At 45.7% G+C, this 20,327-nt stretch overlaps 3 protein-coding genes across 4 annotated transcripts; 2 read left to right on the top strand and 1 right to left on the bottom strand.

The window, feature by feature from the left end:
• The first annotated feature begins 6,858 nt into the window (after positions 1 to 6,858).
• Positions 6,859 to 10,200, top strand: LOC4337170 (probable pectinesterase/pectinesterase inhibitor 13). Its single transcript, XM_015779622.2, has 2 exons — positions 6,859 to 9,168; positions 9,263 to 10,200. Exons 1-2 carry the CDS (start codon positions 6,948 to 6,950, stop codon positions 9,955 to 9,957), a joined length of 2,916 nt encoding a protein of 971 aa, XP_015635108.1. The 5' UTR covers positions 6,859 to 6,947; the 3' UTR covers positions 9,958 to 10,200.
• A 3,148-nt stretch (positions 10,201 to 13,348) lies between these two features.
• Positions 13,349 to 15,072, top strand: LOC4337171 (uncharacterized protein At3g28850). The gene has a single exon (XM_015781192.3). It carries the CDS (start codon positions 13,500 to 13,502, stop codon positions 14,829 to 14,831), a length of 1,332 nt encoding a protein of 443 aa, XP_015636678.1. The 5' UTR covers positions 13,349 to 13,499; the 3' UTR covers positions 14,832 to 15,072.
• A 159-nt stretch (positions 15,073 to 15,231) lies between these two features.
• Positions 15,232 to 18,928, bottom strand: LOC4337172 (binding partner of ACD11 1). Of its 2 annotated transcripts, none has more exons than XM_015781195.3 (5): positions 18,821 to 18,928; positions 17,422 to 17,541; positions 17,007 to 17,082; positions 16,088 to 16,201; positions 15,232 to 15,937 (listed from the first exon to the last, which is right to left on the bottom strand). In XM_015781195.3, the coding sequence occupies exons 2-5, from the start codon at positions 17,535 to 17,537 to the stop codon at positions 15,488 to 15,490; spliced, it is 756 nt and encodes a 251-aa protein (XP_015636681.1). In that variant the 5' UTR covers positions 17,538 to 17,541; positions 18,821 to 18,928; the 3' UTR covers positions 15,232 to 15,487. The 2 variants fall into 2 exon arrangements, with proteins under 2 accessions (XP_015636681.1, XP_015636680.1); XM_015781194.3 differs by having other exon boundaries at positions 18,814 to 18,928.
• Between the last annotated feature and the right edge of the window lie 1,399 nt (positions 18,929 to 20,327).

Below are 20,327 nucleotides of genomic sequence, written 5' to 3' on the forward strand. Positions count from 1 at the left end.
CCTGTTTGTTGTGATCAGGGAGTGTTTGTGTTGCGGCCTTCAACCTGACCCAATCGTGTTTGGTGTATGGTTCGCCTGTGGCGTGACCCAGTCATGTAAGCTGGATGGTTCACGATTTACGCATCATGGTTCATAACTCGGGCTGGCTGGGGCTGGCTGTTTGCAAAGACTCGAGAACGTTACTAGAAGGGTTTACCAAATCTGTTGGGATAGAGATGTTGTTATCCCACAGTTTGATGGTTACCGTGATAATCGTACGGTTACCATGAGGTATATCGTAGTTTTAAAAAGTGAGAAGATTATTGCACGTGATAACTGTATGGTTTTTTTAAACCGTGGTTACTCGGTTATAAAGTTCATTAGAAACCTCGTGCGATTTTGCGTTGCAGAATCGATATGCCCGCTAGTCCAGAGGTCCACTACACGGCCTAAACATCTTACACTGATGGGTTACTTGCCTGTTGGATCTGTGACCTTTCGGTCTCTAGAGGGCCACATGAAACTAACTCATTTGCATTTCTTGAGGTCATCACATCCGAACACACAAATAGACAAGTAGGAGTAACTAATAAGATCGAGAAACACATATAATCTCTTTACTCATCGTCGATTTATTTGCTTTGATACAATCCAGCTACAGCATACATGAGGATACTGAGAAACAAATCCATCTCCCGATGAATCATGAACACGAAAATTATCAAAACCAAATCAACTCTACCTGAAGAAGCAAACAAGAACCAGAAGTGAATGGGGGAACTCCATCTGACGCAACCTCCTCCTACAGGCTACAGCTTGAAGAAGAATAGTTCTTGATGCATCTTGGCTTTAGGAATGTACCTTCTCCAAAGCTACTTATACTACAAATATCTCTCCTCTCCTCCTAAAGCTGGAACCTAGTAGCCTGCTATTTGGACATGCTTTGAAAGTGGTCAGCTTGGGGGTCCTGAAAGTTGTCCTTGCAAATTGCAATGACAAGGATCGCATACATTGAACCTGGACGCCTTCTCCACCTTTTCTCTTTCTCCTTTTTGAGCATATGGTTTTGTGATTTGGGAATATGACTCATCGATTATCTGGTGGCAGAGAAAATGCTGCCATCCTACTGTTTATGTGTGTCCCAACTTTTCTCTCTCTCTCTCTCTCTATGCTGCCTGCCCATACAGTCATATATGCATAATGACACAAGTAGTCCGTTCGATTTGGACAAATTTAATAATAAAAGATGCCAGATTAGGTAGTGTGTTTTTGCATTGTTTATCTGTATGATTGCTGCTCTCTATCACTGGGAAGCCTGTGACACCCACCGGCTACCGACATGCAAAAGACAGCTGAATATATATAGTTTATGTTCGCTCGTACATGATGATCTGACGCTCATAAGGTAATTTCATCGTCACTAGATTCTCAACTCATAAACTAGTTCAACAAAGTGATACTAGTAGAATTCAGTATGTAATATGTCAATGTGTCATCTAGTTACTGAACCGGGTGTGTACACGAATTAAATTTGAACATATATTGTTCATTTGTTTTTTTCCAAAAATATTCAAAATTCAATTATTTTTGAGACTGCGTGATCTCGTGCTATCCCCGTGCCAGACCACTTGCGTCGTCATGCGTCGATGTTCGTGTCATTTTCATGTAATGTTGAGCAATATAGATGGTATATTTATGCTAAAAAAAATTAAATTCCGAGTAAAAAAATAAACTGTATATTTTTAAATTTAATTCGTTTGTACACTGCATATTGAACTAGGAAATGCTCGATTGTTCACCATGTCATAATATGATGCCCAAATATATTCTTTTTATCAAGGCAATTCACTACAGCACTCACCACTACTGGCAAATGGGCGAATTGCAAGCGGATCACATAAAGAAAAGACAGGGAAAAATGCGTGGCAACGAACGCAATGACGAAATAAAATCTAAAATATACATTATTTTTTACCTTTTTCAATTATACACATGACTTTAAAAGGTTTGTAAAAATATACGCGTACTGTGTGATTTAGAGTGATTTAGAGATGCGCCGCCGGTTATTTTTCGTGGCTGGTTATTTTACATGGCACGAAAGTATAGGACCGATGACCAAAACAATCCTGCGACGCAGAGGTGCGGTACTACATCGGTCCCGTGGACCGGCTGCGCGGTCTCACGGACCGGCCGTGCCGGACCGAACAGCCAAGCAGCATGATGCATGCCGCATTCTGACCGGTGCCGCACGGCCGGCGCGGCCGGCCCACGGGACCAACACGTACTGCACGCTCACGTCGCTGGATTGTTCCGGTTGTTGGTAAAACAATCGCTCGCATATTTTTCAACTGTGGTAGGTGTATATTTTCACAAATCGTTCAAAAGCATGTATATAATCGTAAATTTTTACGTAAAATTTAATGTATATTTATAAATTTTATTTCGCAATGACGTATTATACGAAACCTACAAACTAAGAAAAGATTACTCGCAATCCAAGCTTGCATATACGTGTTTCTTCCCACAAGCATGCAATCTGCACATTATTTGCAGCAAATCAGTGGTCAGAACGATCTCTCTCCATCTCGTTGAGACGAAAGAAATGTGCGTGGACAGAAACCAGGCGACGACACAGTGCTCTGCTGGTGATAAGGAATTTGCAGGGCTGGGCACTTTTTTGCTCCACATATGCATGCTTTCTACGATTCGGAGCTCAGTGCAGCCCAAAGGTCACATTGGATTCTCTTCACTACACTCCATCTTCTAACCTAGGCTGCATTACGGCTAGGTGCATCCATTGCCAAGTTCATCCAATATATGCCAGCTCCATTGCAAGGACCATGTGCACACTCCTCAGTCCACAGGAGGCAGATGGCTAGCTAGCTTACTCTTTAGTCATACATACACTTATAAATAGCCGCCGGCTCTGTGCTCATCATCAAGGCAGATTAAACAAGTGAAGTGGTCCACATCAAAAATGAGGAAATCAGGTCTAGGAGTCATAATTTGGTTGGTTGTCCACTGGAGTTCTCCTCAAATCACTTCAGTAGATAGCTAGCTAGGCTTCATTGCATTACACTGTTACAAAACTGTGAGCATGGGGCCAAAAGCTAGTTGTATATAGTGAAGTGTTTGGGGGAACTCCGGTTGGCAATCAACATTTTCATGTTAGGTCTGCAAGTGCTTGTACTTTAGGAATTATAATTGATGGCCCTACTTATGATATTCAATTTGTAAGTGATGGAGAATGCATGATTAGGTTTGGAGACCCCAGGAGTTCCCTTCAAGCACTTCACGACGCACTATTTAGAGAGTTGTTGTGAAGTGTTTGGGGGAACTCTCGGTGTCGCCAAGCATTCAAATATATAGCGTTTAGACTACAAGAGATAAGAGAAAAGTTTAGTATTACTATGAGTTCTCTTTAAGCACTTCATACGACACCATTATTGTTAGGGTTGTTATGAAGTGTTTGGAGGAACTCTCAGTGCCATCAAACATTTAATACATAGTGTTTAAACCACAAGATTGAGATGAGAGCCAAGTTTGGCATTGTCGTGAGTTCCCTTCAAGCACTTCACGTGGCACTATTTCAATGCGTACCGTGTGAAGTGTTTGGGGGAACTCTCGGCATCACCAAACATTTAATAAATAGTGTTTAAGCCACAATATTGAGATGAGAGTCACGTTTGGTATTATCGTGAGTTCCCTTCAAGCACTTCACATGACACTATTTCAATGTCTATTATGTGAAGTGTTTGGGGGAACTCTTGGTATCGCCAAACATTTAATAGATAGTGTTTAAACCACAAGATTGAGATAAGAGCCACGTTTGGTATTATCGTGAGTTCCCTTCAACCACTTCACGTGGCACTATTTTAGGACCTACTATGTGAAGTGTTTGGGGGAACTCTCGACATCACCAAGCATTGAGTAATTAGTGACATTTCATACTACAAGAGGTGAAGCCTAGTTTGGTATCACCGTGAGTTCCCTTCAAGCACTTCACGTGGCACTATTTCAATGCCTATTGTGAAGTGTTTGGGGGAACTCTCGATGTTCCCAAGCATTTAACATGTGATGTTTCAAACTACGAGCCATATTTGGTATCGCCATGAGTTCTCTTCAAACTCTTCATACGACACTAATTCAAGTGATGTTGTGAAGTGTTTGGAGTAGCTCTTGGTGTCACCAAACATTTACTATATGATGTTGATGAATAATGTAGGTCAAATGAGCATGAGAAGGATCAATGGGAGCCGTTCAGCACTATCGTGAGCTTCCTTCAAGCACTTAATATGACACTACTAAAATTACTCTTTTACATGAGTGCCACAATTTGAATTGAAGGGAATATTGCTATGCTTGATAGTTGCTTGTGTACATTTATTGTAGCTAGCTCTTGGTGCTCCATATGGGGTTTTTGTATGTTTTGAAACTCAATGACTAACTGATCAGTAACAATGCTCTCGTTGTCGTTGCCAATGCTATATTCACTCGTTTGACATGCAATACATGTTAGTCGAATTCATAAAACAGGTAGGCTAAACTCAAACTATATAACTATGTAAAATTTGCGCATATATATATATATATATATATATATATATATATATATATATATATATATATATATATATATATATATATATATATATATATATATATATATATATATATATATATATATATATATATATATATATATATATATATAGCAAGTAAAACATTAATTTGTTCTTCTAGTTTGACTATTTATTTGTGCTTAAGTATATAAGTTGATCACTTTGTCCAAGTAATGTTGGATTTTGTCTTACAAAATGCATTCATAATAAGTAAATATTTCATTGATGTTGTTTTTGCTGCTCCTACTGTTGTTGCTGTTGCTGCTACTATTGCTGCTAGTATGTTCTGGTACATAATTTATACTTACATATAGTTAGCGACTGCAAAAGTTAAAAAAAGGGCTTACATTTTGAGATGTGGGATGCTTTATCTTTTCTGTTACTTAATTGAAAGCATGTACAAGAGGTATCAGATATCAACGAGGAACATTTCACTTAAAAGTGATCTATTACCTCTATTATTTCCTGACCACTGTACAACATCTATATATTGAGGAGCGCATAGTATGTGTGTTTACCTCTTACTGTATAATAATTGACTGTATTCTAGTATATGATGAGAACATTTACAAATCATTTTCACAATCAATTCTGTTAACATATGGAAATCTAGGTTTAAAATTGAAAGAAATGGTTTACACATTGTGTACTGATGATGAATCCCCAAATTAAGATTTTGAAACTGGTTCAATTTGAAGCCTTTGCCGTCGTCAATCCGGGGTCCAGGCTAGACGACGATCGCGCGCACGGCGAGCTTGCAGGCCGGCCGGCCGGTACGTCACGCCGCTACGGCGGTGCGATATGATATACATGCGTGGACGGAACGGCCGACTGCTTGCTTGCTGGACCGCCGACCTCGTACGTGCTAGCTTTCCGACTCCAATGGCGGCGCCACTGCTTCGACGACCGCGAATTGTTCAGTGGATCGCCACCACCGGAGGCGGCTGCCGCCGCGCGCGCGCGCTACCCAGTTCGACCGAATCGGGAGCGCGCGCCGCGCGGCCGGGCGGATGGCAATCGGAGAAACAGAGTGATGGTGCTAGGATTTTACGGGCGCGACGGCGGCTGCATCTGTGACGACTGACGCGAGAATGCGGCCGGCGGCGAGCGTCGCCGACGGAGAGGAGAGGCCGCCTGCCTATCCGCTGGGATCTTGGCGAGTCGTGCTGGGCCGGGCCATTGTGCCTTGGGCCGGCCCAGGAAAGCATGGCCTAAGGCCCAGCTCTATGTTACTAGTAGGATCTAGCCGTCAGATCAACTGGATTGAAGCACGGGAAGCGTGAAATTTTGATATGAATGGGTTCCCGTCATACAGTTGGCGAAGCAAGAAAAGTCAGAGAAGATGTACAATATACAACTTCAAACTGAAAAATGAAGAATTTCCGTATGTTGTCTCGCAACACAATCTCACTGCAGCAAACAATATCTTCGATTATACTCCCTCCATTCTAAAATATAGGGCACAACTAATTTTTAAAGGTGTTTCATAATATAAGACGTGCATGCATGCATGACAATTAATTAGCATCTCTTCTCTTCTAAATTATTACTTTTTAAATGATACACTCACGAGATGTTTAATTCTATTGGGTGCATGTATTGTATTAATTGGATTGATTCAAACAAAGAGGTGATAGTAATTATTTCTTGGTCTTTAGGTTAAGGGTGGTTGTGCCTTATATTTTGGAATGGAGGGAGTAATATATGCTTGCAAAAGGAGGTTTTACAAGGTAGTAAATGTTAAAAGCTTAATACTACTATAATTTCATTCGAAACAAAACGTGAAGGTTGCAAGGAAGTTGCAGTCAGAAGGCTCCTGATCAGAAGTTGAAAGTGCTGTAGGTGTAGGGAAGATGGAAGTTGTCGAGGAGTTCAGAAATGAGTGGTTCGAATTGCCAAATTGCATCACAACAGATGAACAGAATTTGTTGCCTGCGTATTTTAGAAGTACACATATGTGTAATCCTATATGACATAAATGCATATTTTCTTTTTAATTTTTGGTGATATTTGTTAATCCTAGAGACGCGAAGACTTGTGTTACGTTTCCATTTTAGTCTACCAGCTGCATTTCTTCTGCTTTAAGGACTGGCAGGAGATTTCGTGGTGAATTGGCAAACTCTGAAATTGGGCAACAAAAAGACATAGCATGCATCATGTGGGAGAACCAATTGGGCTAAAATTATCAGAAACTGAACCCAAATTAACCAAGGCAACAAGTCCTCTTGTCCACACGCTGCCGCGGTTCGCGCCAACCCGCATGACGCCTTATATATAAACCGCACGTACGCCGATGCCGGCCTAGCCCTCCGCGTGGCATTCCGTCCCCCCCGCGTGACGCCAACAATGCCCAACAACGCAGCCATCGGAAGCATCGTCGCCGCCGTCGGCGTCGTCGCCGTGGTCTGCGCGATCGCCGCGGTCACGAGCTCCAAGAAGGATCGCAATGGCGAGCTCACCGCCAACGTCAGGCTCTCCACCGTGTGCTCCGTGACGCGGTACCCTGGCAGGTGCGAGCAGAGCCTCGGCCCCGTCGTGAACGACACCATCGACCCCGAGAGCGTCCTCCGCGCCGCGCTGCAGGTGGCGCTCGAAGAGGTCACCAGCGCGTTCAACCGCTCCATGGACGTCGGCAAGGACGACGACGCCAAGATCACCAAGAGCGCCATCGAGATGTGCAAGAAGCTCCTCGACGACGCCATCGAAGATCTCAGGGGCATGGCGAGCCTCAAACCCGAGGAGGTCACGAAGCACGTCAACGACCTCCGGTGTTGGCTGTCCAGCGTCATGACGTACATCTACACCTGCGCCGACGGCTTCGACAAGCCGGAGCTGAAGGAGGCCATGGACAAGCTCCTGCAGAACTCCACCGAGCTGAGCAGCAACGCGCTCGCCATCATCACCAGCCTCGGCGAACTCATGCCGGCTGCCAAGTCGAACGGATCCACCGGCGCGCACCGCCGGCTTCTCGGGTTGCAGGGCAGTGAGGCGGCAGAGGGGGTAAGCTTGCGCGAGCTTCTTGCCGTCCACGACAAGGTACAGGAGCTCACAGATGTGAAAGACGTCAGCCGCCATCTCTTGTCCGAGACGCTGGACGCGATCACCGAGATGTCCCACGACGCAGGCCGCCGCCTTCTTGGCGTCACGCTCAGCGAAGCCACAGACGACAGCGACGACAGTGGCCTCCCCGGCCGCCGGCTGCTGAGTATGTCTTTCCACGACGCCGACCACGGGGTGCACGGCGGCGATCATCGGCGGCTGAGTATGTCTTTCCACGATGCTGACCACGAGGTGCACGGCGGCGAGCATCGGCGTTTGAGTATGTCTTTGAACGACGCCGACCCCGAGGAGCAAGGCGGCGAGCATCGGCGTCTGAGTATGTCTTTAAACGACGCCGACCCCGAGGTGCAAGGCGGCGAGCATCGGCGGCTGAGTATATCTTTGAACGACGCCGACCCCGAGGTGCACGGCGACGAGCATCGGCGGCTGAGTATGTCTTTGAACGACGCCGACACCGAGGTGCACGGCGGCGAGCATCGGCAGCTGAGCATGTCTTTGAACGACGCCGACACCGAGGTGCACGGCGGCGAGCATCGGCGGCTGAGTATGTCTTTGAACGAGGCCGGCACCGAACAGCCCAGCGGCGAGCATCGGCAGCTGAGTGTGTCTTCCAGTGACGCTGGCTCCTCCACGGACTCCACCTCCGACTCCGATACGCCCGGCGGCGACCCCAAGGAGCCCGCGGCCGTTGATGACTCCAAAAACGCCGTCCCCGGGGAGCCCGCCGCCGCCGCCGCCGCCGAGCATCGGCAGCTGGGCACGCTTTTCAACGCTATCCACAACATGACGAGCAAGGCCGACACCGTCAAGCGCCGGCTGCTGAGCATGCCACAAGACGGCTCCGACGCCACCGAGCACGAGGGCGGCGGGCGCGCGCTTCTGTCCATCCAGCTCCAGAGCATCGCCGACATGTCCGCCGAGATGAACCGCCACCTCCTCGCGGCGGAGCTCCCCGACGAGCTCGCCGGCAAGCGGCAGCTCCTGTCCACGACGCTCAGGGAGCTCAACGAAGCAACCACGGCGGCGAAGGGCCAGCTCGACAAGATCGAGAACGGCACGGTGCACTCCGACGCCATCCCGGAGCGAATTCTCGGAGATGAGTACAGGGCCACCCCCCACCACCGGCTGCTCACCACGGACGTCGTCGGCACGATCGAAGACATCGAACACGAGCGCCACAACCAGCCCAAGCCCGGCGAGTTCCCGTCGTGGGTGTCCGCCCACCAGCGGCGTCTCCTGCAGGCCGGCACGCAGAAGCCCGACAAGGTGGTCGCCAAGGACGGGAGCGGCGACTTCAAGACGATCACCGAGGCCGTCAACGCCGTGCCCAAGAACTCCCCGACCCGCTTCGTCATCTACGTGAAGGCCGGCGAGTACAACGAGTACGTCACCATCCCCAGCTCGTTGCCCAACATCTTCATGTACGGCGACGGCCCGACCAAGACGCGCGTCCTCGGCAACAAGAGCAACAAGGACGGCGTCGCCACCATGGCCACCCGCACCTTCTGTAAGCATCATTCCTCCTCCTCCTTTGCTTTACTCATCCAGTTGAGCAGACGTACGGACACTAACATGAGACGACGACGACGACGACGACGCAGCGGCGGAGGGGAATGGATTCGTGTGCAAGTCGATGGGGTTCGTGAACACGGCGGGGCCGGAGGGGCACCAGGCGGTGGCGCTGCACGTGCAGGGGGACATGTCGGTGTTCTTCAACTGCAAGTTCGAGGGGTACCAGGACACGCTGTACGTGCACGCCAACAGGCAGTTCTTCCGGAACTGCGAGGTGACGGGGACCATCGACTACATCTTCGGCAACTCGGCGGCGGTGTTCCAGAGCTGCCTCATGACGGTGCGGAAGCCGATGGACAACCAGGCGAACATGGTGACGGCGCACGGGCGCACCGACCCCAACATGCCCACCGGCATCGTGCTCCAGGATTGCCGCATCGTGCCGGAGCAGGCGCTCTTCCCCGTCCGCCTCCAGATCGCCAGCTACCTCGGCCGGCCATGGAAGGAGTACGCGAGGACGGTGGTGATGGAGAGCGTCATCGGCGACTTCATCAAGCCGGAGGGGTGGTCGGAGTGGATGGGCGACGTGGGGCTCAAGACGCTCTACTACGCCGAGTACGCCAACACCGGGCCAGGCGCCGGCACAAGCAAGAGGGTGACGTGGCCGGGATACCGCGTCATCGGCCAGGCCGAGGCCACGCAGTTCACCGCCGGCGTCTTCATCGACGGCTTGACGTGGCTCAAGAACACCGCCACGCCCAACGTCATGGGCTTCGTCAAATGATCGATCACGTATCATATGCCATCATCACATCGAGTCTCCACACTTAATTTGCTAGTATATATTTGTTTAGTTTGCGAGGAATTTTACGGTCAGGTACCACCAGTTACGTTAACTCGTTGTGTATGGTACATTTTTTTTTGCCTCGTCAAGGCATTGAAGCACACTTAGACAAGTGCGTGTGTATTTAAGAGGAAATGTACATGTGGAGGATATGAAAAAGAATGTATTATGCATTTTAATTTATCAACTTACTATACACCAAGTGAGAAGCACTACATATATAAAGGCATAGCCTAAAAAGCAGAAAAAGTGATCATGACATTTTTTTTCAGAACACTAATTTCTAATGGGGTGGTATGTGTATGTGTTAACAGTGAAATTTGGTAAGCCCCTAAGAGAATTATCACGTCGTCAATAGTCGGATTTCTGCTATATTCGGTTAAGGAAATCAATATGTTAAAGGAAACTTATCTAAAAGTGACTGAGTTCAAGGAGGGTGCGGCATGACGATTTATCTATTAATTAGGCAGTATTTGTTAGTTTCCTTCTATATTTAGGAAAGTGTGTTTACTGTCCCATAAAGACTTTATGTTTTTCTTTTATCTTCTAAGAAAGTTTCTTACTTGTCCTACATGGACTAGTATCTCCCCATGGGTATAAATATGTACACCCAGGGTCATTGTAAACTATCTCTCGGCGTATCGCCACCCTCTTTCCTGAGGTTTTTACTTATCAACCGCGGAATTTGGCACCTGACGCGGGGCTGCATTGGTTCAGTTCGATCTCCGGCGAAGGGGTAAGTCCTACGTTCCGCCGGCCCTGGCAATTGTATTGGCTACACTGGCGTCGTTCAAGACTACATCAGTACATTCGACCTCTTGGATTGCTCTGGTTCGGTTGATATTTTTGCCTACCAATTTATCATATGTCTCTGTTAATCTAGTCTTAGCATATCGATTTAGCTCTACCGGCTGCTTCTCGCTCTAGGGTTTCTGCCGGTATCGGCTAAATCATCTTGCTAGATTAGATTAGCTTAGACATCTACCACCCTGAAAGTCAGTCAAGGGCTTGATTGTCTAGATATTATGTTTCTTTTCATACTTAGTGTTGTATCAGTTAAGTTTGATCAACTAAGTCGTGCCTAGAACCATAATATCTAGCCTGCTTCTTGATTGCTAATAAGGGTTTCATCGGGGTTTCAGCCGATGAGGTATCTGGACGTTACAACGGCTTACAAGGATTGCGTACAAGTTGGATTTAGCTGATGACAACAAAGGTTTTATAGTTTAATCTAATATGTGGGTTTTATGATATCGGATCTCTAGCCGATGTATACTTTAACTTTCGGATCAATACTTATTCTATTATATCATACTGCTAGCCAATTGGTTTTTAATGGATTATATTATTGTTATATTTTATTATCATCAACCGATTGTCTTTATATCATTATTTACATTGGAAATATAGCCGATTGGCTTTTCAGCCGATCGACTCATTGATCTACTATTTGCATATATTGTCAGTTACAGGGTCAAACTGACCGGCGCACCCGCATCTCATCAACCTTTGATCCTGCACTGGAGCTAAGCAGATCTCCCAGGCCAATGTGCCTTTTTCGCGTCAATAGTATGCACTTTTTAATTTGTTTTCAAAGAGTTAATATCTAACTAGAAATGCTCGTGTTTACAAATAATTGTTCTTTCAACAATAGATAGTTTGTACGAGGCACATGTAAAAACTTGGTCAATCTCAAGAGATGCCAATCCAATCTCTTAGAGATACTCATAGAGTGCGTTGACGAGTTGTGCCCTACAGACCATAATCTGGTGAACCCAGTGTTTGGTATATACGTTTAAGGTTGTGATTTGCTTACTTCCCCACTCGAGATCATGAAAATCTCATGAACTTTTACATATGTTCAGGTCTTCTAGAGGATAATAACCGTACTCTTGCCTTTCTCTACGCTCTTTATCTTCTCTATCCATCATTACCCTTTCTGCCATCTGTCACATCCTATGTCACCTTTCTTGGCTTTTGCAACGGAGCGACTCTAATGGGATGGCGGTGCCAATGGGTGGACTGATGGATGTTGGGGAGGGAGCGGGGGACGAGAGAGACGATTGGGGGGATAGAGAATATACTATCTCCAAATCTACTGTGGATTTCATGAAGATGAAGATTAAGTACAGACATGCAAAAACGAGAAAGCTATTAGCATATGATCAATTCAACTTTAATTATTTTAAACTTGAAAAATGGATTTATGTAATATATCAAAACTAGTTCTATATAGAAAGTTTTCACACAAAATATACAGTTTAATAGTTTGGAAATTGTGCTAATGGAAACCGGGGTAAAATCTACGTTGTGTTTGTTTCACCAACTAACTATTTTGTCGGTACAAAAATTCATTGTTTAAAAATACTATTAGTAGATTATGGCTGATATATTAACTAAGGAAAAAAATGTTATGTATGTGGCCCTGTTTGAAATGTGGAAAAATACCCCTCTTTTTTTTAATAATGAAATTTCATTTTATGAATACCGCATCATCAATTCATTCCTTCAAATGGATTTTATTTGAAGGTCAATGCCCAAAATGTATAAACAATGTTGTGAGTTCTTTTCACGTTTGGGCTTCACAGCATTCTAGCACCCCTGTATTTTTCTCATGGATTGACTTTCTACCTTAGTCAAACACTAAAACTATGCAGTATCTTTTTCAAACATGAATATGCATGTCTGTCCATATTAAGTGAATATTATACTTTTTTTTGTTATCGCTTGGAAACTATTGGAAGCAAACCAATGTATGACATACATATTTATATGATAAAAATGTTCGTTTTACCCCCAAAACAAAGTAGTATGCCAAAATGAAATCAACTAATCGTGCAATCCTAAAGATAAGCTAACGCTGTTGCCATAATTTTTTTTTTGTACTAGAAGTTTTGATCCTGCATATTACTCCTAACTTTCAGTTACATTCATAAAATTAAATCTATACAAGATTGAATAACGCAGGTTCTCTTAAAATGTCAATCAAAGCATGGGCGACCTCCATTCATTTCTCCTAACATTTCTGTGCGAATTAAAACCATTCCTTCGTGCCCACCATTTTCCTAGTTTGAACCGTTACCCATCAGTCTATAAGCAGCACAATTTAGTACTATCAATTAAATAGCTGAATTATTTTTCAGAAATGTGTGTTTAATGGAAGTACCGGCCGTCGGCTGGTCTTCCTGGCTTCACCTCCTATTTTTGTTACCTCCCCTGCTTCTCTTCCGCCCGTTTCATGGACTAATTAAGCCCAACTGTGAACTGTCCGTTTCTTCCTACAAAACCGCACCACCTCTAGGTCGCCACGACCAAGAACACACATCCATCCGCTTGCCATTGCCGATCGAGCACCGAGAGCTCAGGATCGCTGGTCGCAAGCCGCCATTTGATCGAGTCGCGCGTGCATGTGCGTGTGCATGTAGGCAAGATTACGGCCAGCAGCTAGGTGCGCGTCGGCGTCGTGCCATTCTGTGCCGGCGATGGGGTGCACCAACTCCACGGAGGCGCGGCGGGAAATGGTCTTGGCCGACGCCGGCCGGCGCGCGACACGGAGCTTCTCGCTGCCCACCGTCGATCGGCAGCGGCTACGGTGGAAGGCCGTGTCGATGCTGAGCTCGCTCGGCATCTCCCAGGGCCGGCGCTCCGGCGCGTTCAAGTACGCGACCACGTCGGTGGAGGGGATGATGAAGAGCGAGAATGACCACACCGGGCAGGCGTTGCTCCATGTCCAGGAGGCGGCGGCGAAGCGGGCTGTGATCAAGCCCTGCACACCGACGCTGACTCCGCCCAACGAGCCAGAGGTGATCAATGCGTGGGAGCTCATGGCCGGGCTCGAGGACGATCCGCCGACGCCGCCGTGCGCGTCGCATGAACCACCGGCGGTGACGCCGCAGTGGATGCAGGCTGATACGGACATCCCCATCGTCGCCTTGGACTTCGATCCGGAGATACTGTCCGGCTTCCGGGAGGCTCTTGCGGACACGTCGCCGTCGGAGCCAACGTCTTGCTCGGTGACGGAGGAAGAAGAACAACCGGCGCAACCGGAGAAGCACGCCGACGCCTGCGACGCGCCAACCTCGCTGGCCACCGGCGACATGCCGGAGAAGCGCGCCGATGCCTGCGACGCGCCAGTATCGCTGGCCACCGGTGACATGCCGGAGAAGCGCGCCGACGCCTGCGACAAGACAATCTCGCTGGCCACCGGCGACATGCCGGAGCTCTCAGGCATTGTCCGCGCCCGCATCAACGCGTTCCAAGAAAAGATAGAGCGGAGGTCGAGCAAGGGCGCCCGCGACGCGAAGGTGGCGCACCTGCGGCCGCCGGGAGGCGACAAGAAGGCGGTCGTCTACTTCACCAGCCTCCGCGGCGTCCGCAAGACGTTCGTCGACTGCTGCTCCGTGCGCAGCATCCTGCGCAGCTACGGCGTGCGCCTGGACGAGCGCGACGTGTCCATGCACGCCGTCTTCAGGGCCGAGCTCGCGGAGCTCCTCGGCCCCGGCGGCTTCGCGTGCGCCGCGCTCCCGCGGGTGTTCGTCGACGGGCGCTACCTCGGCGGCGCCGAGGACGTCCACGCGCTGCACGAGGCGGCCGAGCTCGCGCGCATGCTGGAAGGGTGCGAGGCCGCGCCGGTGCGCAAGCTCGGGTACATGGAGGCGTGCGCCGCATGCGGCGACGTCCGGTTCGTCCCGTGCGAGACGTGCTACGGCAGCTGCAAGATATTCGTCGACGACGATGTCGACGCCGGCGAGTTCCGGCGATGCCCCGATTGCAACGAGAATGGCCTTATCAGATGCCCTGTCTGCTGCTGCTGATGCTTCTTGTACCGTAGATTAAAATCGGCCATGTGTTTAGTCGTTTGTACTTTGTACAGTGTGAGGAGCATTGATATTCAGAGGAAATCTATACAGATTCAAGAGGATTTTGCTTAGATCCTATTATTTCTTTTTCTTTTTGCCCCTCATATAGATTGAAGAGAGGGGGCTCAACCTGTAAAAGGCCTCATCTGGATTGGAATGCAGGAATTTCAAACGAACTTTACAAGATTTCCCCTCATGAATCAGGGATTTTTCTCCTGTTCCAACTGGGTCCTGAAATTGGCAATCCATTTCAGCTCAATATTTTATCGTTGCCATTCAAAGGCAGAATTTATTTTTATGTTCCAGCATTCGACGTGGGAAGATCAATAGTTCTGCAGGATAAGGCCTAAAAGAATAAGAATGAAGGATGCTATCAGCATGAATATAAAACGAGCAGAAACTGTTAAACATGACTGCACGATCACTTGACTCGGTTTGAAATACTTTACATTGTTCTGCACACATTTCCTTCAGTCTTTGTAGGTACAGTTGTTACCGGTTTCACCGTTATTATCATACTTGGAACGGCATCATGTCAAGTACTCCATATTTGGGTGTTCATCCTGATGTCTGAATAACTGACAATATATGTACCGGGTGTTTATTTTCACTTAATTGTGTCTACCATGAGCAGCCAAATCAGCTGCTGCCTGTGCTGCCCTATGGAGAGCATCAGACAGCATCATAGCTCCTGCAGAGAAATAGCTGCTGGTCATGATGCCATTCACAACCTTAACTGCTGTTCTTCCTGTGGCGGTGGCGACGGTCTTGGTCGTCTCGGATACGTGGTATGTCTCATCCACCGATCTGATTGCACCAACACCGGCGCTGACCCTGTCGGTTAGGCCGCTGACCCTGTCGGTTAGGCCAATCCTCTTGCTCAGCTCCGCAGCCTTGGCTGCGGCAGTCGCTGTTACCTGATGGGACTCATCAAAGGCTCTAGCCCTGGCCAGTGCATCCTTGCTGAGTACGTATCCCCTTGCTAGCATTGTCTTCACAACATCCTGAGCAATCGTCAAAGCTTCTTGTGGAGTGGAATTGAACTGGCATGTTTGATAGGTCTGTTTAAGTTTCAGCAATCAAGTCAAATGTCAGCTACTGGCATTTGGAAGAGTTGGAAACTATGCTACTGTTCAAATTCAAACAGGGATGGTGGCTCGCCGGTTCGTTCAAAAAAAAATTCAAACAAGGCAATATTCGGATTAGCATACCCTGTATTCAATTTCCTCCTCTGTATACCAATTTGGTGTGTCCCAGAAATTGTATGGTTCATTAGGCTGTCCCCAGCGAGCTATACAAACTGGCTGATCCACAATAGTAGCCCCCTGTAATGATGCAAAGTGACATCAAATGAACAATAGAGAAAGTTGGTGTTTGACAATGTAAAAGAGATATGATGACATATTAGTAATCTAAGTAGTTCCAAGAGCAGATTAGTAATCTAAGTAGTTCCAAGAGAGTATGTGGGCATATGGTAGCTTCCTAAGTGACTGAATTTGGAATATATCAAATTGAAAGAGCCTCTGATACCTAAAATCGTTTTTTCCAACTGACACCTAAAATAGTGAACAGTGGACATATTATATACTCCCTCCGTCCCCTAATATAAGGGATTTTAATATTTTGCTTGCATTGTTTGACCACTCTTCTTATTCAAAAAAATTGTGCAAATATAAAAAACGAAAAATTTGTGCTTAAAGTACTTTGGATAATAAAGTAAGTCACAAAAAAAAATAATTTCAAATTTTTTTGAATAAGACGAATGCCAAACAATGCAAGTAAAATGTCAAAATCCCTTATATTAGGGGACGGAGGGAGTACTTGATACTGAAAATAGAAGTACTGTTTTCACTATTTGTTTAGTGGTAACAGTTATAAATTTCCAGGATTTCACCATTGTGAAACCAGAGTTCAACCGCATAGTTGAGAGCGGAATATGGTAGTCCAGGACCGTGATCAGTGATCATTTGTGTAAATAGATTTAAGATGGATAAGTGTAGAACTCAAAAGGAAGAATTAAAGAATTTATAGTTAGGTAGGAAAGAATTAGTGATAGGAATCAGACACGCATTGAAAAAAAAATTGATCCAGGCATCTGCTTTGAAAGATACTGCTACCAAAAAAACTTACACTGAGCAATACTGCAGTTTCCAAGGAATAGGGTTCCTTGAATGTCACATAAGCAGTAGAACCATATTCTCCTGATCTGTTGAAAATTGTTAAATTCGTCATAAAATGATAAGATGGATGATGAGAGGATCCATACATCCAAATAAGCTGAATTCTTAAATTGCTAAATCAGGTTACAGTTAAAGACGAAGAATGTTCAAACTTTTAAACAGGATGAAAGTGAGATCTAGAAGGTAGAATACAAGAAGCATGGTACAACTCAGTGACTACTTATTTAGTGATAATCTTGGCATGGATATTGTAAAGGGTCACCTAAATATTACTTCCAATGCAGAGGCCAGGAATGTAAACAGTAAACCATTTCCATTATCTGAAAAAACTATTAACTTCTGAATGGACAAGTAAACAACATAACCTGATAAGTTCTATATGCTCAATCGCTCCAGAGAATGAAAAGAACTCATGAAGATCACTTTCAGATGCCCTGCTTGACAGGTTAGTAACTTCAACTGTGTATCCCGTACCACTCATGATTCTGGAAGTCATCAAGAATTAAAAATATATATATAAGTATTTCCTTCAGATGGTTAGGTTACATGTCATTCGAAAATTGTATAAGCGTATCATACTACTATCAAGGATGGACCATGTAACCTTTAATTTACATCGTTAGGTACTGAGGTTATATAATAGGAGCAGGTTACCAAAAGTGTTTCTAACTCATTATTTATATGTAAGTGGTTGCTTTTAGAGAAACTTGGACATTTTGTTTATTTAACACAGAAATATTCTATCTGTTTGTCCTATAAAGATGGTTTAGGTGTAAACCATCAAAACAAAAATGATTACATCATTTATGCTGATTTTGATTAGAGCCTGAACATTGTTAATGTGTCGATCAGTGGCAATGGAAAAATGATAGATCCATCAACCTTGAAGCTCAGCTAAAAATTCTTTTTCCCTAATATACTTGTAACTGGAAGAAGTATAGGGAGATTGCATCAGCAGTTCAGTAGTACAATGAGTCAATGACAACTTTTAGACTAATAAAAAACATTGCAAAGGTAACCTGCAGCTGATTAGTGCAGAGAATATCCCCTGCAAAAAAAAAGATTAGTGCAGAGAATATACCACCAGCATTAGTTGACATACTGATGTGCAGCAAACACTGCCAATCAGCAATGTATAGTGTAGGCTAGTATTATTGAGGAATTTGCATTGCAATCCTTCGAAGTTATCAGTGTTAGCCATAAGGTACAGCCAGGTTGAGATATTGAGATGTACCAAAGATGAACACTATAACTCCCAGTAATCGAAGTAAAACTCATCTCGAAACAGGGGAAACCGAAAAACAGTAGATTTGTTGGTTGACTGATCAAATAAAGTAACACTCAATAAAGTTAGAACCAGAGAAATTGCTGGTATCTACCATGAGCAACAATTTGTCAGTTAAATGTTCATCCAGCTTCCAGAATAATATCAACTAAAACTAATCCATCCTAAGTAATACGAGGATTTAACTACCACAATCATTTGCCTAAGTAATAAGTCAGGCAACTCTGAATCGTCACATGGTATATGCTAACTGAAATGTAATGCTACTGATTCTGAACACACAGGTAAAACACCCCAGACCAGCGCAATAATCATAGGAAACATAATAATCCGCTAATGGCAAACGAAAAGTAAGCAAAGCAAGAGGAAACCTTGCGGAAAATCAAAACAGAACACAAACGATCTCCCCACAAGCAACCAAAAATTGGGGCATAAATCGAATTAGAAAACAGAGAGATCGAGGAAACATCACCCCCTTCCTTGAATTCTTCTCGGTTTTCCCCCGACTTCCCCTTCCTGCTCCGCTGCAACCACACGGGGGCTAGGTTTGAAGGCCACCCACCCGCACCAGCGCACAGTGGGAGCGCGCCAGTCCAAGCCGTAGCGGTGGAATTTAGTGCGTAGGGCAAGACTCCGATCTCCTACCTAACAACAACCCGCTATACTTTCCCCTTTATCTCTTTCTGAGTTTCTTCCCTTCCCTTCACAGTGGCTTGGCTTGGCTTCTCTCTCCGGTTGCTCCAAGGTCGTCTTCCTCCTCTCGACTCAACCAATCAGTCCTTGGGAGTGGTGGTGGGACTGGTGGTTCGTTCACATGCGCCATGGCTCGGATTCCAGAGCTTGGGCCAGATGTCGGTAAGCCAGTGGGTGGGGTGGATACAGAAGAGCACGTGCCAAACCTTCCAAACTCCTAGTGGGCTCTAGTTAAATAGGCCTTTCTGTTGGGCCCCGGTTTGTGACGGCTTTGGGCCTGGTTCGGTGCTGGTCAAACGGGCTACTTGCGCCATATTTCTGCTATTTTTCGACTTGGGCGTGGCCATGAACGATCGACGATCTTCTCTCCCATGTTCAGAGCTAATCACTGGCGGCGGCCGACGATACGATGACGTGAGGTGTACGCATGTCAGGACGTACGTACGTTCCCCGTGATTCACGATGAGAGGATTAGACGAAGGACGACCGGATAACGCCGCCCGAATTCGATCGATCGATCGAGGGACGACGTTGTAGTCTCTGCATGTGGCTGCTTAATTGCGCGCGCTCTGCGTAATCATGCCCATGCCACCAAACTCTCGATCGCCACCACCAATCGGCTGCAGGCTTCTGCATGCCGGTGATCTGGATTAGTGGATGGCCACATCTATTATATATTAAAAGTCTATTAAACTTTGTATAAACCCTTCTAAACCGTCACATAGGACCCTTAAAAACGCTCCTACGCCGCCATGTGACGATCTATTAAGTTATAGAAATTCTAAAAAATATCAGCCATCGATTTTCATTTAATATATGGTGGGCCCATTATTTTCAACCATTAGATCTATTATAAAAAAACCAATTAAATTTATCGCCAAAACCCAATATTGCCGATCTATATGTGCACATAAGTACGGACGTTTAGTAGGTATTAAAAAAAAGGTACGTACATGTATTCCAAGATAAAAAAGTACGTACGTATGTACATAAGAAGGCCGGGTTAACGACATATTTTTATCTTCTTTTTTTCTCACTCGGATAGAAAAACCAAACTGCCCATATTAACTATGCTCTACTTACGCTGTAAAAATATAGGCACATGTCATCGAAACACCAATGAAAAGCATAAATTAATTAAAGTATATATTATGTAATAGTTAAATTAGACTTGCATTTTTTAAAATAAAAACAATTCTAACTGTGACTAGCAATTCTCAAAAGTTACCTATTCCTTACTTAAAAAAATAATGATATGTCAAAATGATATCACTAAATTTATCATGAATATTC

The sequence above is a fragment of the Oryza sativa genome, chromosome 4, assembly GCF_034140825.1.
Source record: "Oryza sativa Japonica Group chromosome 4, ASM3414082v1".
Taxonomy (NCBI): domain Eukaryota; kingdom Viridiplantae; phylum Streptophyta; class Magnoliopsida; order Poales; family Poaceae; genus Oryza; species Oryza sativa.